The sequence below is a fragment of the Mustelus asterias genome, chromosome 4, assembly GCF_964213995.1.
Source record: "Mustelus asterias chromosome 4, sMusAst1.hap1.1, whole genome shotgun sequence".
Lineage (NCBI taxonomy): Eukaryota > Metazoa > Chordata > Chondrichthyes > Carcharhiniformes > Triakidae > Mustelus > Mustelus asterias.
The window spans coordinates 151,874,501-151,902,476 of NC_135804.1; the positions used below are offsets into that span (position 1 = coordinate 151,874,501).

The following is a 27,976-nucleotide window of genomic DNA, read 5'->3' on the forward strand; positions in this document are numbered from 1 at the left end:
AGGAGGCGGCAGGGAGTCTGCGCGGCGGCTCGCGGAGGAGGCGGCAGGGAGTCTGCGCGCAGTGGCTTGAGTGTGTGCGAGGCAGAGCTTGCGCAGCGGTTCGGGGACTACAGCAGCCGTTAGAGAGAGTGCGTCACAGCGGCCTAGAGTCACCACACCCGCACGGGACACAATCACCCCCACAGGCGGACATGGTCAAGATTGGATTCAACTCGCCCGCCGCCCCGAAGGACGGGAAAGGGGCTCTGCTGGTCTCGGAGCCGGTCAGTGGGAGCGAAAGGGAAGGCGATGGGGAGCCGTGCGAGGGGGCAGCTGATCCCCGGGTTATACTGCGCTCCGGGTCAGAGCCCTGGGAGCCCCGGGTCTGTGTGTCGGAGCCCCGGGGGGGGGGGGGGGGTCTGTGTGTCGGAGCCCCGGGGGGGGGGGGGGGTCTGTGTGTCGGAGCCCCGGGGGGGGGGGGGGGTCTGTGTGTCGGAGCCCCGGGGGGGGGGGGGTCTGTGTGTCGGAGCTCCGGGGGGTCTGTGTGTCGGAGCCCCGGGGGGGTCTGTGTGTCCACAGTAAGAAGTTTAACAACACCAGGTTAAAGTCCAACAGGTTTATTTGGTAGCAAAAGCCACACAAGCTTTCGGAGCGCTGCTCCTTCAGGTGAGTGGGAATTCTGTTCACAAACAGGGCATATAAAGACACAGACTCAATTTACAGAATAATGGTTGGAATGCGAGTCTTTACAGGTAATCAAGTCTTAAAGGTACAGACAATGTGAGTGGAGAGAGGGTTAAGCACAGGTTGAGATGTGTATTGTCTCCATCCAGGACAATTAGTGAGATTTTGCAAGCCCAGGCAAGCCGTGGGGGCTACTGATAGTGTGACATGAACCCAAGATCCCAGTTGAGGCCGTCCTCATGTGTGCGGAACTTGGCTATCAGTTTCTGCTCAGCGACTCTGCGCTGTCGTGTGTCGTGAAGGCCGCTTTGGAGAACGCTTACCCGAAGATCAGAGGCCGAATGCCTGTGACCGCTGAAGTGTTCCCCAACAGGAAGCGAACACTCCTGCCTGGTGATTGTCGAGCGGTGTTCATCCATTCGTTGTCGCAGCGTCTGCATGGTTTCTCCAATGTACCATGCCTTAGGACATCCTTTCCTGCAGCGTATCAGGTAGACAACGTTGGCCAAGTTGCAAGAGTATGTACCGTGTACCTGGTGAATGGTGTTCTCACATGAGATGATGGCATCCGTGTCGATAATCTGGCACGTCTTGCAGAGGTTGCTGTGGCAGGGTTGTGTGATGTCGTGGTCACTGTTCTCCTGAAGGCTGGGTAGTTTGCTGCGGACAATGGTCTGTTTGAGGTTGTGCGGTTGTTTGAAGGCAAGAAATGGGGGTGTGGGGATGGCCTTGGCAAGATGTTCATCTTCATCGATGACATGTTGAAGGCTCCGGAGAAGATGTCGTAGTTTCTCCACTCCAGGGAAGTACTGGACGACAAAGGGTACTCTGTCCGCCGTGTCCCGTGTTTGTCTTCTGAGGAGGTCAGTGTGGTTTTTCGCTGTGGCGCGTTGGAACTGTCGATCGATGAGTCGAGCGCCATATCCTGTTCTTATGAGGGCATCTTTCAGCGTCTGTTGGTGTCTGTTGCGATCCTCCTCATCTGAGCAGATCCTGTGTATACGGAGGGCTTATCCGTTGGGGATGGCTTCTTTAACATGTTTAGGGTGGAAGCTGGAGAAGTGGAGCATTGTGAGGTTATCCATGGGCTTGCGGTACAGTGAAGTGCTGAGGTGACCGTCCTTGATGGAGATGTGTGTGTCCAAGAATGCAACCAATTCCGGAGAGTAGTCCATGGTGAGTCTGATGGTGGGATGGAACGTGTTGATGTCATCATATAGTTGTTTCAGTGATTGTTCGCCAAGAGGCCAAAGGAAGAAAATGTCATCGATGCATCAGTTGAAGGTCCTGTGCGGTGAAGAGTTCTTGTTCGAACCTGTGCATAAAGATGTTGGCATATTGAGGTGCAAATTTGGTCCCCATGGCTGTTCCGTGTGTCTGGATGAAGAACTGGTTGTTGAAGGTGAAGACGCTGTGGTCCAGGATGAAGCGGATGAGTTGTAGAATTGCATCTGGAGATTGGCAGTTGTCGGCGTTAAGTACTGAGGCCGTTGCAGCAATGCCATCGTCGTGGGGGATCCTGGTGTGGAGTGCCGAGACATCCATTGTGACGAGGAGTGCTCCTTGTTCAACTGCTCCATGTGTGCTGAGTTTCTGTAGGAAGTCCGCAGTGTCACGACAGAAGCTGAGGGTTCTTTGTACAATGGGTTTCAGGATGCCCTCAACATAGCCGGAGAGGTTCTCACCCAGGGTCCCATTGCCTGATACGATGGGACGGCCGGGTGTGTTGGCCTTGTGTATCTTCGGGAGGCAGTAGAGATCTCCAACGCGGGGAGTACGTGGGATGAGAGCAAGGAGGGTGCTCTGAACGTCCGGATCAAAGGTCTTGATCAGTCTGTTGAGTTGACGGGTGTGTTCTTTGGTCGTATCTGCGGGTAACTTTCTGTAGTGTTCCTGGTTGTTCAGTTGTCGGTACACTTCTTTGCACTAATCCGTTCTGTTCAGTATGACGGTGGCCCCTCCTTTGTCTGCTGGTTTGATGACAATGTTGCGGTTGGTCTTGAGAGCACGGATGGCGTTGCGTTGTGCTTGGGTGACGTTCGGGGCTGTCTTGTGAGTGCGGCTAATGAATCTGGCCTTGACGCACCTCCTGATGGCTTGGGCATACATGTCGAGTCGAGGGCAGCGGCCTTCCGGAGGAGTCCAATTCGACATGCTACCGTGCATGTCGAATTGGAGTCCAATTAAAACATGCTACCGTGCAAAGGGACCTGGGGGTCCTTGTGCATGAAACGCAAAAGCCCAGTCTGCAGGTACAACAGGTGATCAAGAAGGCAAATGGGATGTTGGCCTATATTGCGAGGGGGATAGAATATAAAAGCAGGGATGTCTTGATGCACCTGTACAGGGCATTGGTGAGGCCGCAGCTGGAATACTGTGTGCAGTATTGGTCCCCTTATATGAGGAAGGATATATTGGCATTGGAGGGAGTGCAGAGAAGGTTCACCAGGTTGATACCGGAGATGAGGGGTTTGGATTATGAGGAGAGGCTGAGGAGATTGGGTTTGTACTCGTTGGAGTTTAGAAGGATGAGGGGGGATCTTATGGAGACTTATAAGATAATGCGGGGGCTGGATAGGGTGGAGGCGGAGAGATTCTTTCCACTTAGTAAGGAAGTTAAAACTAGAGGACACAGCCTCAAAATAAAGGGGGGTCGGTTTAAGACAGAGTTGAGGAGGAACTTCTTCTCCCAGAGGGTGGTGAATCTCTGGAATTCTCTGCCCACTGAGGTGGTGGAGGCTACCTCGCTGAATATGTTTAAAGCGCGGATGGATGGATTCCTGATCGGTAAGGGAATTAAGGGTTATGGGGATCAGGCGGGTAAGTGGTACTGATCCACGTCAGATCAGCCATGATCTTATTGAATGGCGGGGCAGGCTCGAGGGGCTAGATGGCCTACTCCTGCTCCTATTTCTTATGTTCTTATGTTCTTATGACTCTTTCCTCTTCGGTCGCTGTACCGGTTCATTGGCTGTCTCATTGTGTTCGCTGTTGGCCTCTTGGGGTTTGTGGAAGAACTCCCGCAGCCTCATTCGCCTGGTGAATTCCTCTGTGTCCGCTGCGAGACTGATGGGGTCCATTTTAGTGGTGGTGCAGAAATCGAGCCCTCGGCTGAGAACTTCGATTTCAACGGGTTGAAGTGTGTAGTCTGACAAGTTGACAATGGACTTCCGTGCAGTGCTACTGTTTTCTACTGTGGTACCGGGGGAGGCTTGGTTGCTGCTGGTGATGATGCCGAGTTTCTCAAGTTTCCTGTTCTTGGAACTACGCCATCTACATGCACACCATTGTCTCGTCTGCTTGGCAATATTTCTCAGCTGTTCTGCGTCCTGAGCGCAAGTTGACAATATGGACTCTCTTGGTTTCCAGGATGCGGCATTTGCTGTAGAGCCGATGTATGAGGTGTTTGAGGAGTGTGAGAGGTGAAACGGCAAAGTCTCTCAGCGTAGTCTGTGTTATAGGTTGACCTGAGTGGGTTCGCGATCCGTAGTCCTTTCGGGTATCTTGTCTGCTTTCTTGCATCTTTGTAAAAATTTGATGTCTGTGTCGATGTCTGGGTAAAATATGTAGGGATACGGGGATAGGACCTGGGTGGGATTGTCGGGATGTGGAGATGCCGGCGTTGGACTGGGGTGAACACAGTAAGAAGTCTCACAACACCAGGTTAAAGTCCAACAGGTTTATTTGGTAGCAAATATCATTGTGGAATTTGCTACCAAATAAACCTGTTGGACTTTAACCTGGTGTTGTGAGACTTCTTACTGGGATTGTCGGTGCAGACTCGATGGGCCGAATGGCCTCTTTTTGCACTGTTGGGTTTCTATGGTCCATATTCATAAGTGTATCTCAAGTCTTGTAAGTTGTACATAAACTGAATTCAGTGCTGTGTATTTGCGGAAATGTGCACTTAAATACACACTTCTGCCACTATCTACTTCAGTTGTCATTAAGTTAATATGTCACTGCTAAATTCCTAATCTGCACACCTCAGTAGTAGTTTTTGACCTTTTTTAAAATGAGGGGCAGTATTGTTCTTGTAATTCAAATCAGCAAATTAAAATAATTGGATATCACCATACATTAATTGAATTTAATTGCGGTGTTTGGTGACTGTTTTAAAAACTACGGTAACTTTAGCCTGAAAGGGAGTGCTCTCTCGCCACAAATGGTTTAATACCTTCCCTTAGATAATAATGGAGGTAAAACCTTTTTCTTTTTGATGATTCGTTGTCAGCAGGTTGCAGTGCATTGTTCCCTTTAACATTGTACAACTTGTTACAAATAAAGGAAAGACAAATATGTCTTGAACATCGATGCAAGTTAGTTTTCATGGTGCTTGAGATCTCAAAATTGCGACCTTAAATTTAAAGGCTATGAAGCATGACACACACAGACCTACAGCGAGCACACACACAGGCGAGCGCACACACAGACCCAGAGCGAGCGCGAGTGCGCGCGCGCCCAGAGCGAGTGCGCGCGCGCCCAGAGCGAGTGCGCGCGCGCGTGGGTCAGAGCCCCGGGGGGGGGGAGGTGTGTGTGCGTGCGTGCGTCAGAGCCCTGGGTATCTGTTGTGTGTGTGCCCCAGCTCTGTGTTTTTGCGAGCCCTGGATCTGGGTGATTTATTAAAATATTGTTTCTTCCGCACCATACACAGAAAGGATGTAGTGTTAGTCGTAGCTAGGGTGTAGAGAAAGATCAACGTAATGTGAGGTCCATTCAAAAGTCTGACAGCAGCAGGGGAAAAAACTGTTCTTGAGTCGGTTGGTTCATGACCTCAGACTTTTGTATCTTTTCCCCAAAGGAAGAAGAATGTCTGGGGTGTGTGGGGTCCTTAATTATGCTGGCTGCTTTGCCGAGGCCGCGGGAAGTGTAGACAGAGTCAATGGATGGAAGGTTGCTGTGCGTGGTGGATTGGGCTACATTCACGTCCTTTTGTAGTTCTTTGCGGTCTTGGGCAGAGCAGGAGCCATATCAAGCTGTAATACAACCAGAAAGAATGCTTTCTATGGTGCATCTGTAAAAGTTGGTGAGAGTCATAGCTGACATGTCAAATTTCCTCAGTCTTCTGAGAAAGTAGAGGAGTTGATGGGCTTTAAGTATAGCATCGGCGTGGAGGGACCAGGACAGATTGTTGGTGATCTGGGGACAAAATCATGAAGCTCTTGACAATTTCTACTTCGCCCCCATTGATGTAGACAGGGGCATGTTCTCCACTACAATTCCTAAAGTCGATGACAATCTCCTTCATTTTGTTGACATTGAGGGAGAGATTATTGTTGCTGCACCAGTTCACCAGATTCTCTATCTCATTCCTGTACTCTGTCTCGTCATTGTTTGAGATCCGACCCACTACGGTGGTGTCATCAGCAAATTTAAAAATCGAGTTGGAGGGGAATTTGGCCAGTCTTAAGTGTATAAGGAGTATAGTCGGGGGCTGAGAACACAGCATTGTGGGGCACCGGTGTTGAGGGGGCATCGTGGAGGAGGTGTTGTTGCCTATCCTTACTGATTGCGGTTGGTGGGTTAGGAAGTCGAGGATCCAGTCGCAGAGGGAGGAGCCAAGCCCCAGGTCACAGAGTTTGGATATGAGTTTTGTAGGACTAATGGTGTTGAAGGCTGAGTTGTACTTAATTAATAGTAGTCTGACATAGGTGTCTATCTTATTGAGGTGTTCCAGGGTCGAGTGTAGGGCCAGAGAAATGGTGTCTGTTGTAGAGCCATTGCGGCCGTAGGCGAGTCGTAGTGGATCCAGGCAACCTGGGAGGCCGGAATTGATTCTTGCCATTACTAATCTTTTGAAGCAGTTCGTAATGATGGATGTCACAACCACTATATGATAGTCATTTAAGGCAACTGCATGGTTTTTCTTTGGTACGGGAATGATGATCGTCTTGAAGCAAAGTGTGTGTGTGTTCGCTCTGGGGGTGTGTGTGTGTATGCTCGCTTTGGGTGCGTGTGCTCGCTCTGGGTGTGTGTGCGTGTGCTCGCTCTGGGTGTGTGTGCGTGTGCTCGCTCTGGGTGTGTGTGCGTGTGCTCGCTCTGGGTGTGTGTGCGTGTGCTCGCTCTGGGTGTGTGTGCGTGTGCTCACTCTGGGTGTGTGTGCGTGTGCTCGCTCTGGGTGTGTGTGCGTGTGCTCGCTCTGGGTGTGTGTGCGTGTGCTCGCTCTGGGTGTGTGCGCGTGTGCTCGCTCTGGGTGTGTGCGCGTGTGCTCGCTCTGGGTGTGTGTGCGTGTGCTCGCTCTGTGTGTGCGCGCGCGTGCGCTCGCTCTGTGTGTGCGCGCGCGTGCGCTCGCTCTGGGTGTGCGCGCGCGTGCGCTCGCTCTGGGTGTGCGCGCGCGTGCGCTCGCTCTGGGTGTGCGCGCGCGTGCGCTCGCTCTGGGTGTGCGCGCGCGTGCGCTCGCTCTGGGTGTGCGCGCGCGTGCGCTCGCTCTGGGTGTGCGCGCGCGTGCGCTCGCTCTGGGTGTGCGCGCGCGTGCGCTCGCTCTGGGTGTGCGCGCGCGTGCGCTCGCTCTGGGTGTGCGCGCGCGTGCGCTCGCTCTGGGTGTGCGCGCGCGTGCGCTCGCTCTGGGTGTGCGCGCGCGCGTGCGTGTGTGCGCTCGCCTGTGTGTGTGTGTGCTCGCTCGTGTGTGTGTGTGCTCGCTCGTGTGTGTGTGCTCGCTCGTGTGTGTGTGCTCGCTCGTGTGTGTGTGTGTGCTCGCGTGTGTGTGTGTGCTCGCGTGTGTGTGTGTGCTCGCGTGTGTGTGTGTGCTCGCGTGTGTGTGTGTGCTCGCGTGTGTGTGTGTGCTCGCGTGTGTGTGTGTGCTCGCTGTAGGTCTGTGTGTGTCACGTTTCATAGCCTTTAAATTCAACGTTGCAATTTTGAGATCTCAAGCACCATGAAAACTAACTTGCATCTATGTTCAAGACATATTTGTCTTTCCTTTATTTGTAACAAGTTGTACAATGTTAAAGGGAACAATGCACTGCAACCTGCTGACAACGAATCATCAAAAAGAAAAAGGTTTTACCTCCATTATTATCTAAGGGAAGGTATTAAACCATTTGTGGCGAGAGAGCACTCCCTTTCAGGCTAAAGTTACCGTAGTTTTTAAAACAGTCACCAAACACCGCAATTAAATTCAATTAATGTATGGTGATATCCAATTATTTTAATTTGCTGATTTGAATTACAAGAACAATACTGCCCCTCATTTTAAAAAAGGTCAAAAACTACTACTGAGGTGTGCAGATTAGGAATTTAGCAGTGACATATTAACTTAATGACAACTGAAGTAGATAGTGGCAGAAGTGTGTATTTAAGTGCACATTTCCGCAAATACACAGCACTGAATTCAGTTTATGTACAACTTACAAGACTTGAGATACACTTATGAATATGGACCATAGAAACCCAACAGTGCAAAAAGAGGCCATTCGGCCCATCGAATCTGCACCGACAATCCCAGTAAGAAGTCTCACAACACCAGGTTAAAGTCCAACAGGTTTATTTGGTAGCAAATTCCACAATGGTATTTGCTACCAAATAAACCTGTTGGACTTTAACCTGGTGTTGTGAGACTTCTTACTGTGTTCACCCTAGTCCAACGCCAGCATCTCCACATCCCGACAATCCCACCCAGGCCCTATCCCCGTATCCCTACATATTTTACCCGCTAATCCCTCTAACCCAGGACACTTAAGGGCCAATTTAGCTTGGCCAGTCAACCTAACCTGCACATCTTTGGACTGTGGGAGGAAACCGGAGCACCCGGAGGAAACCCACGCAGACACGGGGCGAACGTGCAAACTCCGCACAGATAGTGACCCGAGCCGGGAATCGAAGCCAGGTCCCTGGAGCTGTGAAGCAGCAGTGCTAACCACTGTGCTACCGTGCCGCCCCAAATGTACACCCAAATGTATTTCCCATTCATTTTCATATAAGATGGTTTCTGATGTTGAAGTACACACTGATTTCTGGTTATGGGTAGACGTAGCTTCCACTTAGGGCTACATTCCACTTTGCTAACTGATGGTTATTAGTCTGTAACAAATCCATATTAGGCTGTGTTCATTTTTAAACAGTGCCAAGTATATAAGTATTTGGACTGAAAATTACGACAATCTTAATTTTATCTTTTTAAGGACTGTTTTGCAGCAGAATTATTACAACTGCTGCTGTTGTAACTAGTGGAACAATCATTCATTTTGTAAAATTTTCACCCTGAATCCTGATGTCAACTTTATATAAGATACTTTTGGAGATAAATTACTGCACTTTGTTAAATGTATTTAACTTAGTAAACCAATTCATTTGGTAGGATCCAGAAATTGCTGCAGTGGATGGAGGTGAGAACTCCACAGGAAGATGTTTATTTATGCTTCTTGGACTGGCTTTCATACTATCCGGACTAATAATTGGAGGAGCCTGTCTGTATCGATTCATTGTGCCAAAGGTAATTTCTTGCTCATTATTTGTTATGCAATTTTGCAACGTGTAAAATTAATGAAACACTCGAGATTTTTCTGTAGGGGTGCCTACAAATACGTATCTGTGGAAGTTTTCTATAATATAGGATTTTTAGCACTGGATTGTCGCATATGAAAAAGTTTTGCAATGTTTTCCCTCCATCTTGTGTACTGCTCTTAATGAAATGTTTGTGTTGTTTTTGGAAAGACAATCTTATTAGAAGACTACCTGCACATGTAACAACCAGCTGATGCTAATCTCTAGCAAGTGTTTAGTTTTAGTGGCTATTACAAAGGAGTTGGTGATCTATGTTACATTTGACCTCTGGCTTGTGAAGTTGACTAAATCCCAATTAATGAGAATGCGTGTTTCCCTATAGGTGATGACACTAACATATTTGATCATGGCTGGACACCACACAACTTCTGTGGCAATTTAAGTTGAGTGAAATGAGTGAAACAAATATGGTCTATTGCCTTATAGTCAATCTTTGATGTAACAGCGTGAAACAGATGTCTATGCTATCTTTTCACAATATATTGTCCTGTTAACTAATCAGTGGAATTTGAAATAATTGTTTTGTTGCACCTAATTTCCCTTCCAATGGACTTTTTGAAAAGGTGCATATCTTTGGCTTTGATCTTTGGGTCCTCACTGTCCACGGGGATGGTGCCAGAGGACTGGAGAGTGGCGAATGTTGTTCCTCTGTTTAAGAAAAGGAATAGAAATGACCCTGGTAATTATAGACCGGTTAGTCTTACTTCGGTGGTTGGTAAATTGATGGAAAAGGTCCTTAGGGATGGGATTTACGACCATTTAGAAAGATGCGGATTAATCCGGGATAGTCGGCACGGATTCGTGAAGGTGGGTTGATGAAGGTAGGGCAGTTGATGTCATATACATGGATTTTAGTAAGGCGTTTGATAAGGTCCCCCATGGTCGGCTTATGATGAAAGTAAGGAGGTGTGGGATAGAGGGAAAGTTGGCCGATTGGATAGGTAACTGGCTGTCTGATCAAAGACAGAGGGTGGTGGTGGATGGAAAATTTTCGGACTGGAGGCAGGTTGCTAGCGGAGTGCCACAGGGGTCAGTGCTTGGTCCTCTGTTATTTGTGATTTTTATTAATGACCTGGAGGAGGGGGCTGAAGGGGGATCAGTAAATTTGCTGATGACACCAAGATTGGTGGAGTAGTGGATGAGGTGGAGGGCTGCTGTAGGCTGCAAAGAGGCATAGATAGGATGCAAAGCTGGGCTGAAAAATGGCAAATGGAGTTTAACCCTGATAAATGTGAGGTGATTCATTTTGGTAGGACAAATTTAAATGTGGATTACAGGGTCAAAGGTAGGGTTCTGAAGACTGTGGAGGAACAGAGAGATCTTGGGGTCCATATCCACGGATCTCTGAAGGTTGCCACTCAAGTGGATAGAGCTGTGAAGAAGGCCTATAGTGTGTTAGTTTTTATTAACAGGGTTGGAGTTTAAGAGCCGTGGGGTTATGCTGCAACTGTACAGGACCTTCGCGAGACCACATTTGGAATATTATGTGCAGTTCTGGTCACCTCACTATAAGAAGGATGTGGAAGTGCTGGAAAGAGTGCAAAGGAGATTTAACAGGATGTTGCCTGGTTTGCAGGGTAGGTCTTATGAGGAAAGGTTGAGGGAGCTAGGGCTGTTCTCTCTGGAGCGGAGGAGGTTGAGGGGAGACTTAATAGAGGTTTATAAAATGATGAAGGGGGTAGATAGAGTGAACATTCAAAGATTATTTCCTCGGGTGGATGGAGCTATTACAAGGGGGCATAACTATAGGGTTCATGGTGGGAGATTAAGGAAGGATGTGCGAGGTAGGTTCTTTACTCAGAGAGAGGTTGGGGTGTGGAATGGACTGCCTGCAGTGATAGTGGAGTCAGACACTTTAGGAACATTTAAGCGGTTATTGGATAGGCACATGGAGCACACCAGAATGATAGGAAGTGAGATAGCTTGATCTTGGTTTCAGATAAAGCTCGGCACAACATTATGGGCTGATGGGCCTGTTCTGTGCTGTACTGTTCTATGTTCTATCTCTAAGTCACCTGAGGGGTAGGAATGAAAATCTGATTTTTTTTAGTGGAAATTCATTACACAAATATTGAGCCATTGCCATAGATGCTCTTTGCTTTTCACTTTTCCCATTACAATAAGATACAGTACAGTTTTGAAAAGGAAATTGAATTTAAGAATTGAAATTTTTTAAAGAGGCTTTCTGAAGAATGTGCCAAAATTACTTTGAAATAATTGGCTTGACCAATGGCTCAATTATCTTAGTTTAGTAAACTACTTATTTTGACTTGCATTAAGGAATGCAACGTAATGTGCATAGTACTTTTACTGTACTCTTGTCCAGCAGATCACGTGGAGGCTTACATTCTTAATGGCATAACTAAAGAATTGGTACATGCAAGCCCTTTACTGAGACATTTTTGTTGGGTGCAAACAATACATAATACATTTGAGCAATGTTGCGTGTGCAAGAGTGGTGTTAGCTAACCTCTCTCTTTTTCCACTTCTCAAGGGAGGTACATTGCTGCATTACAATCTTTTGGAAGTTGCACATATGTATTTGCACAAGAAATGACATGGTTAAGTCTGCCTGTGCTCTTCTTTCAAAACTAGGTCAAACATTTTTGTGGGCATTTAAGTGGCATGTGTTAGGAATAAATGCGAGTGAGTTACTAAAATATTTGAACTCTTAACATTTTGAATTTACATTAAGCCTTTGGTCAGCAAATAAATTTACGAAAATAATTTGTAGTGTGTAGGTGCTCCTCAGTTGCAAGGTCACTATAATATTTTCAACTCCTTTGTATGCTGTGTGCCTTTGATTTCAGGGGGAAAGAAATTCAGCATTTTAACCCTGGGTAATTGTGAAAATTGAGCGCTATTCCAATTTGTGTGTGTGTGTTCCTGGAATACCAGCTTAATGCTTTGGCTGCTCTGCACCTTGTTATATGATGGTTTGCACCATGGTGGTCAACTGTGTTAAATGTCGCCTGATCTAGCTCAGGTGCCCCATTTTGGAATGGCAGCCTCTGACACACTTGTCGCAGAGGAAGACAATGGGCTGAGAAGATGCAACACGCTCTACCCTCTGTTTTCTCTGGATCCTCTTTTTGCTAGCTGAACTTAATCATTTCTGCTTTGCATCTTCCCCTGCCCTTACAAATAGTTAGCCTACAGAAGCTGTGGCTGTCAAACACTGTGTCCCAGTTGTCAGTGTCTGGCATCTTTGTATCTCGCTTGCAAATGTCTTAACTTGGAATCCTGAAGTAAAATTGTGCTGATTTTCCTTTTATGGGCATCAAAATTAATTTTTTTGTTTTTCTCTTAGAATAGAGTGTTCCATGGCCAAATGCAATACTTGGATTCTAATATCCTGCCAGATGCCCAGGAAACAGAGGCTCCTTACTTCCTTGCTACGGAAGACATACAGTTCTTGGGAAGTGATGAGAATGTGGCATTGATTGATGTTCCTGTTCCAGAATTTGATGATGCTGATCCAGCAGTCATCATTCATGATTTTGAGTTGGTAAGTTTACACATTAAAATTCCCAGTATGTAGCTTCAAAGTGAGGAAGGTTCTCTACCAAAAGAAGGTCCTGCAAAGATCCTCATTTTGTGGAAATGCATGTTCTGGTCTGAGAACTAATAGCAGTACACTTTGCTCTACACGTTATTTGTGAATTGCCTTCTGTGTTTGGGAGCATAAATGTTGCCTCCAATTTTTAGAATTATACGGTTTATGCTACTTGTTAATTTAAATTTCTCAAGCTAAAAGATGGCAAACGGCTTGGAATTTGGGGAGGAGGGGGTGAGAATCTGACATGTAAAATCCTCACCGCATTTAATAATGTGATCCCAGCTGAACATGTTACTACTGGACATGTCAGAACTTTTAACACGAGCATTTATTAAACAAGAAAAGATGAGCTACACTGTGCTACTCCACAACTATACTTTTACAGATATGTTTAGGCTTGTAAGGATAACAAAAGTTACAAAATCTATCTTGTACTCAGCCACAGTAAATACGCAGTGTATGTAAACCTTAAGGCAACCTTATGGCCCGGCACACGACACTCTGAAACCAAGTGACAGATGCCACCCCAAAGCAACTTCTATGGATCTCTCCTCAAATCCCTCTCCAGCCGTTTGTCAGGCCAAACCAACCGGTATCTCAGAATGCCATCTTTCTTCAAGAGTTTCAAATCTCAATGTTTTGGAATCTTCTCCTAAACAGTGCTTTCTGTCTCTCTCACCTTCCACAAGGATCCACCTCCAGGCTGAAGATGCAACTTTCCCTCCCCGCCCCCCCCATCAACTTTTTAACACCAGGGTTTTGATTTTGCTTCGTGTTCCCCTCCCCTGGATTGCCACATGCATTTAAGCTTTGTCTTCCTCACTCCCTTGGATACTCAGCCATGCTAACAGAACACCACTGCTTTAAAGGCCTGTATTAGGGAGTCTGACCTTGGATATCCTGACTTCTTGCAAACCCACTTTACCTTGATCCTGCTCCCCATAGCTTCTTCCCTCTAATTTGGTGCCTTTTCCTCTGGTCCTTTAACTTCACTGAACAGAACTTTACTCCCTGACTTGTGTATCTTCCATGGGCTTTCTTTTCGTCCCACTCCCTGGTTTCTGCGACTTCTATTCTTTTAGGATTTCGGCTTTCTATATTTTACTCCTGTGTCCAGCTCCTCCTGGCTTCTTCTTCCAACTAAGTTAGAACTGTTTTCTGTTTCTCCGCCTGTGCTGATCCCCTGTTGCTAGGCAACAACCCAGTTTTTTTCTCTACTTTTATTTCGCTTCCCGAAATCACTACCCATTTTGATAACACAACTCCCAATTAATGTCATAAAATCTTATTAAAATGCAGGTAAACTTACTAGTAACCCTTTAAATTGAAACCCAAACTCGAGTTACCTTTTTCTCAACACACATACAGAAATATAAATTGAATTTGAACTTAAAGCTATAGCTTATTCTTAACACCCACAAATACAACTTAAAACTATCTCACATTCCTAATAGTATGCTTTTTCTTTCAACCTGATATCATCATTCCTTAGCCACTGATGATTCTTTCTTCGCCTGCAGTACATCCGCCCAGGTCCTTCTCCTCTGTGAAAACCGAGGCAAAATACTCATTGAGCACCTCTGCCATTTCTACTGGTTCCGTACAGACTTTCCCGCCTTCACCTTTTATAGGCCCGATTCCGTCACGTCTCATCCTTTTACTCTTCACATATTTATAGAACGCCTTAGGGTTCTCCTTAATCCTACCTGCCAAGGCCTTCTCGTGACCCCTTCTGGCTCTCCTAATTTCCTTCTTTAGTCCCTTCCTCCAAGCCGTATACTCTTCTAAATCCCTATCTTCGCCAAGCTCTCTGAGCCTTTTGTACGCTTTCCTTTTCTTCTCGACTAGGTCCCGCACAGCTTTCTTGCACCACGGTTCCTTTAACCGACTAACACCTCCCTGTCTGCTCGGAACGTTGTCCTGTAGAACTCTAGACAGACATTCCTTGAAAAACTGCCACCTCTCTTCAGTACATTTCCCCGAGAATACCTCCTTCCAATTTACTCCTCTAATTTGCTGTCTAATATCTTCATATTTCCCCTTACTCCATATAAACACTTTCCTAGCTTGCCTGATCCTCTCTTTTTCCAATGCAAGCCTAAAGGAGATAGACATATGATCGCTATCCCCAAGATGCTCTCCCACTGAGAGATCTGACACCTGTCCAGGTTCATTGGTCAGTATCAGATCAAGTACAGCCTCTCCTCTTGTAGGCTTGTCCACATGCTGTGTCAGGAAACCCTCCTGAACACACCTAACGAACTCTTCCCCATCCAATCCCCTTACCCTCGGGATATTCCAATCTATGTTTGGGAAATTAAAGTCTCCCATTACAACAACTCTGCTATTACTGCATCTCTCCAGGATGTGTTTCCCTGTCTGCTCCTCCACCTCCCTGTTACTATTGGGCGGCCTATGGAAAACTCCCAGCAAAGTGACCGACCCCTTCGCACTCTGAACTTCCACCCACAGAGACTCGGTGGACAATCCCTCCACAGCATACACCTTCTCTACAGCTGTGACACTATTCCTGATCAGCAGTGCCACTCCACCCCCTCTCTTGCCTCCCTCCCTGTCCTTCCTGAAACATCTGAATCCCGGCACCTGGAGTATCCAGTCCTGTCCCTGAGACATCCAAGTCTCCGTAATGGCCACCACATCATACTTCCAGGCATCGATCCACGCTCTGAGCTCATCCCCTTTATTCACTATACTCCTGGCATTAAAGTAAACACATCTCAATCCTTTGGTCTGAGCTCTCCCCTTCTCTATTCCCTGTCCATCCGCCCTCTTGCACTGCCTATAACCCTTCTCTGTTTGCGAGCTACCTTCCTCACTCTCAGTCACCTCATTTTGATCCCCTCCCCTCAACCTATCTAGTTTAAACTCTCCCCAGTAGCCTTAGCCAACCTTCCTGCCAGGATATTGGTCCCCCTGGGATTCAAGTGCCACCCGTTTTTTGTGTACAGGTCACACCTACCCCTGAAGAGGTCCCAATGGTCCAGGAACCTGAATCCCTGCCCCCTGCACCAGTCCCTCAGCCACACATTCATCCTCCACCTCACTCCATTCCTGTCCTCACCTTCCCGTGGCACAGGCAGCAATGCTGAGATTACTACCTTTGCTTTCCTCCTTCTCAGCTGTCTCCCTAATTCCTTATACTCTCTTTTCATGACCCCTTCCCCCTTCCTACCCACATCAGCGGTACCAATATGTACCGCTACCTCTGGCTCCTCTCCCTCCCACCTCAGGATTTCTGGGACTCGCCCAGCGACATCCTGGATCCCAGCCCCAGGGAGGCAGACCACCATGTGAGACTCCCACCTGCCTCCGCAAAATCACCTGTCCGTCTCCCTGACTGTCGAGTCCCCGATTAATACTGCCTTCCTCCTCTTTTCTTTAGCCCCCTGAGTTACAGGGCCGGACTCCACCCCGGAGACATGGCCACTGCTGCTTCCCCCAGATGGGCTGTCCCCCCCAGCAGTACTCAGGCAGGAGTACTTGTTGTGCAGGGGCACACCCACCGGGGTGCTCTCAATCACCCGAGCTTTACCCTTCCTGGCCGTCACCCACTTGGCCTCCACCCGTGGCCCTGGTGTCACCACCTGATGATAGCTCTTGTCTATCACCACCTCATTCTCCCATACCAGCCTAAGATCCTCGAGCTGTTGTTCCAGCTCCCTAACACGGTCCCTCAGGAACCGCAGCTCGACACACCCCTCACAGATGTGGATGTCCGGGAGGCCAGGTGCCTCCAGGACCTCCCACATACTGCACTGCGAACAATACATAGAACATAGAACAGTACAACACAGAACAGGCCTTTCGGCCCACGATGTTGTGCCGAGCTTTATCTGAAACCAAGATCAAGCTATCCCACTCCCTATCATGCTGGTGTGCTCCCTGTGCCTATCCAATAGCCGCTTAAATGTTCCTAAAGTGTCTGACTCCACTATCACTGCAGGCAGTCCATTCCACACCCCAACCACTCTCTGCGTAAAGAACCTACCTCTGATATCCTCCCTATATCTCCCACCATGAACCCTATAGTTATGCCCCCTTGTAATAGCTCCATCCACCCGAGGAAATAGTCTTTGAACATTCACTCTATCTATCCCCTTCTTCATTTTATAAACCTCTATTAAGTCTCCCCTCAGCCTCCTCCGCTCCAGAGAGAACAGCCCTAGCTCCCTCAACCTTTCCTCATAGGACCTACCCTCCAAACCAGGCAGCATCCTGGTAAATCTCCTTTGCACTCTTTCCAGCGCTTCCACATCCTTCTTATAGTGAGGTGACCAGAACTGCACACACTATTCCAAATGTGGTCTCACCAAGGTCCTGTACAGTTGCAGCATAACCCCACGGCTCTTAAACTCCAACCCCCTGTTAATAAAAGTTAACACACTATAGGCCTTCTTCACAGCTCTATCCACTTGAGTGGCAACCTTTAGAGATCTGTGGATATGGACCCCAAGATCTCTGTTCCTCCACAGTCTTCAGAACCCTACCTTTGACCCTGTAATCCACATTTAAATTAGTCCTACCAAAATGAATCACCTCACATTTATCAGGGTTAAACTCCATTTGCCATTTTTCAGCCCAGCTTTGCATCCTATCTATGTCTCTTTGCAGCCTACAACAGCCCTCCACCTCATCCACTACTACACCAATCTTGGTGTCATCAGCAAATTTACTGATCCACCCTTCAGCCCCCTCCTCTAAGTCATTAATAAAAATCACAAAGAGCAGAGGATCAAGCACTGATCCCTGTGGCACTCCGCTAGCAACCTGCCTCCAATCCGAAAATTTTCCATCCACCACCACCCTCTGTCTTCGATCAGACAGCCAGTTACCTATCCAATCGGCCAACTTTCCCTCTATCCCACACCTCCTCACTTTCATCATAAGCCGACCATGGGGGACCTTATCAAACGCCTTACTAAAATCCATGTATATGACATCAACTGCCCTACCTTCATCCACACACTTAGTTACCTCCTCAAAAAATTCTATCAAATTTGTGAGGCACGACTTGCCCTTCACGAATCCGTGCTGACTATCCCGGATTAATCCGCATCTTTCTAAATGGTCGTAAATCCCATCCCTAAGGACCTTTTCCATCAATTTACCAACCACCAAAGTAAGACTAACCGGTCTATAATTACCAGGGTCATTTCTATTCCCTTTCTTAAACGGAGGAACAACATTCGCCATTCTCCAGTCCTCTGGCACCATCCCCGTGGACAGTGAGGATCCAAAGATCAAAGCCAAAGGCTCTGCAATCTCATCCCTTGCCTCCCAAAGAATCCTAGGATATATTTCATCGGGCCCAGGGGACCTATCGACCTTCAGTTTATTCAAAACTGCCACGACATCCTCCCTCCGAACATCTATTTCCTCCAGCCTATTAGCCTGTAACACCTTCTCTTCCTGAAAAACATGGCCCTTCTCCTTGGTGAACACTGAAGAAAAGTATTCATTCATCACCTCGCCTATCTCTACTGACTCCATACACAAGTTCCCACTACTGTCCTTGACCGGCCCTAACCTCACCCTGGTCATTCTTTTATTCCACACATAAGAGTAAAAAGCCTTGGGGTTTTCCTTGATCCGACCCGCCAAGGACTTCTCATGTCCTCTCCTAGCTCTCCTAAGCCCCTTTTTCAGCTCATTCCTTGCTAACTTGTAACCCTCAATCGAGCCATCTGAACCTTGTTTCCTCATCCCTACATAAGCTTCCCTCTTCCTTTTCACAAGACATCCCTCACTCGGCCATTTCCTCCCTGCCTGACAGGGACATACCTATCAAGGACACCCAGTATTTGTTCCTTGAAAAAGTTCCGCTTTTCAATAGTTCCTTTCCCAGACAGTTTCTGTTCCCAACTTATGCCCCCTAATTCTTGCCTAATCGCATCATAATTACCTCTCCCCCAATTGTAAACCTTGCCCTACCGTACGGCCCTATCCCTCTCCATTGCAATAACAAAAGACACCGAATTGTGGTCACTATCTCCAAAGTGCTCTCCCACAACCAAATCTAACACTTGGCCCGGTTCATTTCCCAGTACCAAATCCAATGTGGCCTCACCTCTTCTTGGCCTATCCATATATTGTGTCAGGAAACCCTCCTGCACACACTGCACAAAATCTGCCCCATCCGAACTATTCGACCTACAAAGGTTCCAATCAACATTTGGAAAGTTAAAGTCACACTGGCTTCACACTCATATTTCACCCGTTCTACCAAGGTACACAGAGAAAAGTAAATTAGAAATTTTTAAAAAAAGAAACTCACCCCTGCTCGCCCTTTCCCCCCAAAGCCCTGCGAGCCAAAGCCCTTACAGCTTTCACTCTGCTTCTCACTCACTCCACTGCCCGCTGTATACTGCGGCCTCCCTTTTATACTTCGCGCGCTTAAAAAACTACAAAATGTCCGCCCACATGACCCCACGCCCGGGCTACTTCCGGGTTACTCTTACACTCTTAATTAACTAAAACCCCGCGAAAAAATAGATATTTAAAGCAGCTCCCTTACCCTTAGCTCTGTATCACTGTATCCACCAGCTCTCCTGTCTCTCTCCTGTTCCGGTGCAACAATGAGTATGTGGATTTTAAGAAAGAGGTTGTGCTGGAATCTTTGAATGGCATCAAGATAGATAAGTCACCGGGTCCGGATGGGATGTACCCCAGGTTACTGTGGGAGGCGAGGGAAGAGATTGCAGAGCCTCTGGCGATGATCTTTGCATCGTCGATGGAGACGGAAGAGGTGCTGGAGGATTGAGGATGTGGTTCCTATTTTCAAGAAGGGGAATAGGGATAGCCCAGGAAATTACCGACCGGTGAGTCTAACCTCAGTGGTTGGTAAGCTGATGGAGAAGATCCTGAGGGACAGGATTTATGAGCATTTAGAGAGGTTTAGTATGCTCAAGAATACTCAACACGGCTTTGTCAAAGGCAGATCGTGCCTTACGAGCCTGGTGGAGTTCTTCGAAAATATGACTAAACACATTGATGAAGGGAAAGCGGTAGATGTGGTTTATATGGATTTTAGCAAGGCGTTCGATAACGTCCCCCATGCAAGGCTTCTGGAAAAGTGAGAGGGCATGGGATCCAAGGGGCTGCTGCCCTGTGGATCCAGAACTGGCTTGCCCAAAGGAGGCAGAGAGTGTGTATAGATGGGTCTTTTTCAAAATGGAGGTCGGTCACCAGTGGTGTGCCCCAGGGATCTGTTCTGGGACCCTTGCTGTTTGTCATTTTCATAAATGACCTGGATGAGGAAGTGGAGGGATGGGTTGGTAAGTTTGCCGATGACACGAAGGTTGGTGGGGTTGTGGATAGTCTGGAGGGATGTCAGAAGTTACAGAGGGACATAGATAGGATGCAAGACTGGGTGGAGAAGTGGCAGATGGACTTAAATCCAGATCAATGCGTAGTGGTCCATTTTGGCAGATCAAATGGGATGAAGGAGTACAATATTAAGGGAAAGACTCTTAGTACTGTAGAGGATCAGAAGGACCTTGGGGTCCGGATCCATAGGACTCTAAAATAGGCCCCGCAGGTGGAGGAGGTGGTTAAGAAGGCGTATGGTGTGCTGGCCTTTATCAATCGAGGGATTGAGTTTAGGAGTTCGGGGATAATGTTAGAAACATAGAAAAACTACAGCACAAAACAGGCCCTTCGGCCCCACATGTTGGGCCGAACATATTCCTACCTTTTAGGCCTACCTATACCCTCCATCCTATTAAGTCCCATGTACTCATCCAGGAGTCTCTTAAAAGACCCTATTGAGTTTGCCTCCACCATCACTGATGGCAGCCGATTCCACTCGCCCACCACCCTCTTTGAAAAACTTACCCCTAACATCTCCCCTGTACCTACCCCCCAGCACCTTAAACCTGTGTCCTCTCGTAGCAGCCATTTCCACCCTGGGAAAAAGCCTCTGAGAGTCCACCCGATCTATGCCTCTCAACATCTTATATACCTCCTCTCATCCTTCGTCTCTCCAAGGAGAAAAGACCGAGCTCCCTCAGCCTATCTTCATAAGGCATGCCACTCAATCCAGTTATATGATGCAACTATATAAGACCCTCATCTCTCCCCACTTGGAGTACTGTGCTCAGTTCTGGTCGCCTCATTACAGGAAGGATGTGGAAAAGATTGAAAGGGTGCAGAGGCGATTTACAAGGATGTTGCCTGGATTGAGTGGCATGCCTTATGAGGATAGGCTGAGGGAGCTCGGTCTTTTCTCCTTGGAGAGACGTAGGATGAGAGGAGACCTAATAGAGGTATATAAGATGTTGAGAGGCAGTGGTGGTGGAGGCAAACTCAATAGGGACTTAGAAATCATAGAAACCCTACAGTGCAGAAGGAGGCCATTCGGCCCATCGAGTCTGCACCGACCATAATCCCACCCAGGCCCTACCCCCACATATTTACCCGCTAATCTACGCATCTCGGGACTCTAAGGGGCAATTTTTCACCTGGCCAATAAACCTAACCCGCACATCTTTGGATTGTGGGAGGAAACCGGAGCACCCGGAGGAAACCCACGCAGACACGAGGAGAATGTGCAAACTCCACACAGACAGTGACCCGAGCCGGGAATCGAACCCGGGACCCTGGAGCTGTAAAGCAGCAGTGCTAACCACTGTGCTACCGTGCCGCCCCTTGAAGAGACTCCTGGAGAGATAGGATCTACAGGCATTTAGAGACGCAAGGACTGATTAGAGACAGTCAGCATGGCTTTGTGAGTGGAAAATCATGTCTCACAAATTTGATTTGAGTTTTTTTGAAGGAGTAACCAAGAAGGTAGATGAGGGCAGTGCAGTTGATGTTGTCTACATGGACTTTAGCAAGGCCTTTGACAAGGTACAGCATGGTAGGTTGTTGCATAAGGTTAAATCTCACGGGATCCAGGGTGAGGTATCTAAATGGATACAACATTGGCTTCTTGACAGAGTGTGATGTGGAGATGCCGGCGTTGGACTGGGGTAAGCACAGTAAGAAGTCTCTCAACACCAGGTTAAAGTCCAACAGGTTTATTTGGTAGCAAGTACCATAAGCTTTCGGAGCAATGCTCCTTCGTCAGATGGAGTGGTCTCTGTTCTCAAACAGGGCACAGACACAGAAATCAAATTACAGAATACTGATTAGAATGCAAATCTCTACAGCCAGCCAGGTCTTAAATGTACAGACAATGTGGGTGGAGGGAGCATTCACTGAGAGTCACTGAGCAGAAACTGATAGCCAAGTTCCGCACACATGAGGACGGTCTAAACCGGGATGTTGGATTTATGTCACATTATCAGTAACCCCCACAGCTTGCCTCCTGGACTTGCACAATTTCACAAGCTGTACTGTCTGGAGACAATACACATCTCTTTAACCTGTGTTGAATGCTCCCTTCACCCACATTGTCTGTACATTTAAGACCTGGCTGGCTGTAGAGATTTGCATTCTAATCAGTATTCTGTAATTTGATTTCTGTGTCTGTGCCCTGTTTGAGAACAGAGACCACTCCATCTGACGAAGGAGCATTGCTCCGAAAGCTTATGGTATTTGCTACCAAATAAACCTGTTGGACTTTAACCTGGTGTTGTGAGACTTCTTACTGTTCTTGACAGAAGCCAGAGGGTGGTTGTAGAGAGTTGTTTTTCAAACTGGAGGCCTGTGACCAGCAGTGTGCCTCAGGGATCAGTGTTGGGTCCACTGTTATTTGTCATTTATATTAATGATTTGGATGAGAATATAGGAGGCATGGTTAGTAAGTTTGCAGATGACACCAAGACTGGTGGCATAGCGGACAATGAAGAAAGTTATCTCCAATTGCAACGGGATCTTGATCAATTGGGCCAGAGGGCTGACGAATGGCAGATGGAGTTTAATTTAGACAAATGCAAGGTAATGCATTTTGGTAGATTGAACCGGGCAGGACTTACTCAGTTAATGGTAGGGCATTGGGGAGAGTTACAGAACAAAGAGATCTAGGGGTACATGTTCATAGCTCCATGAAAGTGGAGTCACAGGTGGACAGAGTGGTGAAAAAGGCATTCGGCATGCTTGGTTTCATCGGTCAGAACATTGAATACAGGAGTTGGAATGTCTTGTTGAAGTTGTACAAGACATTGGTAAGGCCACACTTGGAATACTGTGTGCAATTCTGGTCATCCTATTATAGAAAGGATATTATTAAACTAGAAAGAGCGCAGAAAAGATTTACTAGGATGCTACCAGGATTTGATGGATTGAGTTAATTGAGTTATAAGGAGAGGCTGAATAGACTGGGACTTTTTTCTCTGGAGCATAGGAGGCTGAGGGGTGATCTTTTAGAGGTCTATAAAATAATGAGGGGCACAGATCAGCTAGATAGTCAATATCTTTTCCCAAAAGTAGGGGAGTCTAAAACTAGAGGGCATAGGTTTAAGGGGAGAGATACAAAAGTGTCCAGAGGGGCAATTTTTTTCACACAGAGGGTGGTAAGTGTCTGGAACAAGCTGCCAGAGGTAGTAGTAGAGGCGGGTACAATTTTGTCTTTTAACAAGCATTTAGATAGTTACATGGGTAAGATGGGTATAGAGGGATATGGACCAAATGCAGGCAATTGGGACTAGCTTAGGGGTTTTAAAAACAAAGGGCGGCATGGACAAGTTAGGCCGAAGGGCCTGTTTCCATGCTGTAAACCTCTATGACTCTAAATAAATGAATTAAATTTCATACTTGTCAAAACTGAATGATATTTTTGAAAGTGCTCATGATGTTTCTGGTTTCTTAAGTTTTCTCTTTGTAAATGTGTGATTTTCTACTTCTAGGTCTTGACTGCTTATCTTGATTTGAAATTGGATAACTGCTATGTGATTGCAATGAATACTTCTGTCGTCCTGCCTCCACGCAACTTAGTGGAGCTGTTCCTGAGACTTGCGGTAGGTATCAGTAAATGCCCCTTTCCCCTTGCCCACTGAGTCTAGTTTTCCTGATGCTCACATTGTCGTGGCTGTAAACACAGATCTTTCTCTTTCTTTCTTTCCTATCGCTCTTCATGCCCATACCAGGCCAATCCTGGATGTAAGACCTGCACCCTTGACCCTACTCCCAATAAATTACTGACCAACCAACTTCCCTACTGGTTCCCATGTTAGCTAGGATTCTTAAAAATTCTCCCTGCCCTCGGGTACTGCCCACCCCCACCCCAATTTGCCTTGTTCACCCCGCTTTTCAAAAACCAATGTCCCTTTGCAGCCTTTACTTTCCTAACTGTCTTTTTCATCAGCAAATATAGCAACCAAACCTTCAGTCCCTTCATTCAAGTCATTTATATGAATGGTAAAAAGTTGAGGTCCCAGCGCAAGTGGCATTTGTTACATCCTGGCAACCAGGAAATTAACCATCATGCCTACTCTGTTTCTAATAGTCTATCTGTGCCAACATGTTACCACCTACACCTTGAGCTTTTACTTTATGCAATAACCTTTGATGTGATATCCTATTAGATGCCTTCTGGAAATCTAAGTACAGTACATCCACAGGTTCCCCTTTATCTTCAGCACATGTGATTTCTTCAGAAAAATCCAGTAAATTGGTTAAACTGGATTTTCATTTCGCAAAACATATCGACTCTGTCTGGCTGCCTTGAATTTTACTAAGTGCCTTGCCATGACCTCTTATTTTAATAATAGCTTCTGATATTTTCCCAATAACAGTTGTTCACAGATCCACAGATCCTTGAAGGTGACGTCACATGTGGAGAAGGTAGTGAATAAGGCATATGGCATGCTTGCCTTTATAGGACGGGGCATAGAGTATAAAAGTTGGGGTCTGATGTTGCGGTTGTATAGAACGTTGGTTCGGCCGCATTTGGAATACTGCGCCCAGTTCTGGTCGCCATACTACCAGAAGGACGTGGAGGCTTTAGAGAGAGTGCAGAGGAGGTTTACCAGGATGTTGCCTGGTATGGAAGGGCTTAGTTATGAGGAGAGATTGGGTAAACTGGGGTTGTTCTTGCTGGAAAGACGGAGGATGAGGGGTGACCTAATAGAGGTGTATAAAATTATGAAAGGCATAGATAGGGTGAACAGTGGGAAGCTTTTTCTCAGGTCGGTGGTGACGTTCACGAGGGGTCATAGATTCAAGGTGAAGGGGCGGGGGGGGAGGTTTAACACAGATATCAGAAGGACATATTTTACACAGAGGGTGGTGGGGGCCTGGAATGCGCTGCCGGGCAATGCGGTGGAGGCGGACACACTGGGAACGTTTAAGACTTATCTAGATAGCCACATGAACAGAGTGGGAATGAAGGAATACAAAAGAATGGTCTAGTTTGGACCAGGGAGCGGCACGGGCTTGGAGGGCCGTAGGGCCTGTTCCTGTGCTGTATTGTTCTTTGTTCGGCCAACTGGCTTGCAGTTTTGATTTGTCTTCTCTATTTGAATAAAGGAGTTACTTTTGCTATTTTCCAAGCTAATGGTACCCTTAATCTAGAGAATTTTGGAAAATTAAAACCAATGCATTAACTATCCACTTCATCCTCGGGTTTTAAAAGAAGTTCTACCACCTCCACGGTTATTACAATTTTGACCCCATAATTATCGCTTTTTTGATAAGCTCCCATTACCTCTTCCTTTATGCTCTGTGCTACCGCGTAATTACACTTAGAGGGGGTGATCACCATCCGCACAAGTGATTTTTTGCCTTCATCATTTCTCAGCTCAATCTCAACCACTTCCACTCCTGATTTCCTGAATTTGGGTCATTCCCCTCTAATCTGCTAATACCCTCATTAATTAGCAGAGCCACTCCTCCTCATTTTCCTAGCTTCCTATATGACACTACCCTTCATTATTCGGGTTCCAAACTGTCATTCTGTGGCCATGTCTCTTATTTCTATCTGCACAGTTCTTCTGTTTTGTTTTGAATGCTATCTGCATTTCAGATGCTGAGCCCTTAGCCCCTTTCTTTTATCATTTTAATGATGCTGATTTATTCCGAGATTTATACTCTGTCCCTTCCTGCCCGTCTGTTTATCACTTCTCATATTATTTACCTTTCTCTCTTCCCTGGTCTCTCCACATGGTTTGCCACATCTTCCTAAATTTGACCCCTTACCCCCACAATTTAGTTCAAAATCGTCTCTACTTCCCTAGTAATGCAACTCGCATTGTTGAGGTGTAGTCTGTCCCAACAGTATGGCCCCCACTTTACCTAATACTAGTGTTGGTATCCCAATAACCAGAACCCACTTGTACTGCTTCATTGACCCCTGCATTAAATTCTCTCATCTTATTTGCCCTATGCCGATTTACACGTGGCTCAGGTAATAATTAGAATTTAATCTTGAACCCTAAAACTGATATTTTGAACATTCCTCTCTGCTTTAAATGGAAAGTTGTAAAGGAAGTAAATAAAAGAATCATTCACACAAAGGGAAAATCCTCTTGAGAAGTTCTTGAGCAATATATAGTGGAATTTGATTGCGATTTCATGTAACATTTTGAAAATTACAATTTCTCAACAGACAGGTGAATACTTGTATCAGACCTACCTTGTTCATGAAAATCTGGTGGTGACCGAGCGTATTGACAATGTTGACCAATTGGGTTATTTCATCTACCGTCTCTGTTCAGGGAAAAAGACCTACAGATTGCAGCACAGAAACACCCTGAAAGGTATAGTTCCATCATTGAAATTACTGGATTTAATATTGACCAAGCTATAAACCCCATTAATTTATGCGGAACTAGCAAATTTGCATTGCACTGTTTGTCAAATGCTCAGTGATTAACTTTTTTTTAACTTCAACAGGCATCCAGAAACGCTCAACAGAAAACTGTCACAGAATCAAGCACTTTGCCAATAATTTTGTCGTTGATACCTTGATCTGTGAACCATAAGGAGTTTCAGTCAGAGGGATGCTATTTTTACCCAGCTGACTATTGAGGCTTTCCATGTGCAGTACATGCAACCTATAAGTAATGTGTGACAATCAAAAGCCTTATTAGCTTTGCTTTTGCAGTCTGTATTCCAGTGCAAATACTGTTGCTTCACTAAAAGGCTTTCCAAATGTGACATCTGTTTGCATTGTTTATTCAATAGATTTATCAACATCTGTTCTTACAAATTTGCAATGTAATTTTTATCCTTGATGTACTGAGACTGCTTAAAGGAAGTCAGTAACATACTGATGTCAGGGAATGGAAAGTCAGTGTATCTTTATGGTATTGAATTTCCTCGTATACTTCTAAGGATTGACATTTACCAGCTTAGCGAGATTAAACATTTGTGCAGCTACTGTACTGAGGTTATCAATGTTGTAATGTAAACATTTGAAAGTGTGATCTGCCTTGTGTTTTGTGATGTATCATGGAGTAGTTTGATGTTTGCACATAAATGTATAACAGTATTGCATTAGTGGACAATCCACTCAACAAAAATTTCAGATTTTAGATACTTATCAGCTGTGGTTACTTCTAATGCTTAGAATTTAATAAGTAAATTCATGTACCTAAATGTTTTTAGGGTGCCAGTCTTTGATTTCATCTGATTTGACACAAGGTGGAAAAAATTGGAACAATATTCAAATTGGACAGCACTGTATAGTTTCTTTAGCAGCAAATGTATTGAACTAGGGGCTATCTAATTGTTAAGGTTATTTGAATTACTAACCCTGTGGAGTATTTGATGTCTTTTAAATATTGTAACCTTTATTAAATGTCTTTAAAATTACTGCAGCCTGTTATTTTTCTGTTCCCTGTTAAACCAGAAAAGTTAGTGTATCAGAATGCTGTTCTGTGATATGCACTGTAAAATGCTATCCATTTGGAGTTGCACAGCATAAGCGTTAAATGTAACTTTCATGACTGAAAACTTGATCATTAAAGTTCTGCCCTAGATATCTCGATTTAAGCAATAATTTTATTTAGCTATTGTGATATAAACAGGGCCAAGTTTTAAGGCTGATAAAATTGGGTATCCTAAATTAAAGAATTGGGCATATTAAAATCAAACAGTCAAACCTCAGGCAGGCCAATTGTACAAATACACAAACGTGTCAGCGCCTGACCCATCAACCACCCATCAAAGGTCGTTACAATCAATCGAGACTCAGCAGGAGATCATTGCACCTCATTGAAATGCACAAGCCTATTGTTAGAAGCCCAGATCGGGCCAGACTTTCTGTCACCGAACGTTCATAGAAAAACTACAGCACAAACAGGCCCTTCGGCCCACAAGTTGTGCCGAACACATCCCTACCTTCTAGAC

General features: G+C 46.2%; 1 protein-coding gene across 1 annotated transcript; it reads left to right on the forward strand.

Annotated features, from left to right (window-relative positions):
- On the forward strand, window positions 1-27,606 carry LOC144493083 (integral membrane protein 2A-like). The gene is made up of 6 exons (XM_078211963.1): window positions 1-263; window positions 8,960-9,094; window positions 12,476-12,673; window positions 23,533-23,643; window positions 26,232-26,382; window positions 26,519-27,606. The coding sequence occupies exons 1-6, from the start codon at window positions 192-194 to the stop codon at window positions 26,605-26,607; spliced, it is 756 nt and encodes a 251-aa protein (XP_078068089.1). The 5' UTR covers window positions 1-191; the 3' UTR covers window positions 26,608-27,606.
- The last annotated feature ends 370 nt before the right edge of the window (window positions 27,607-27,976 follow it).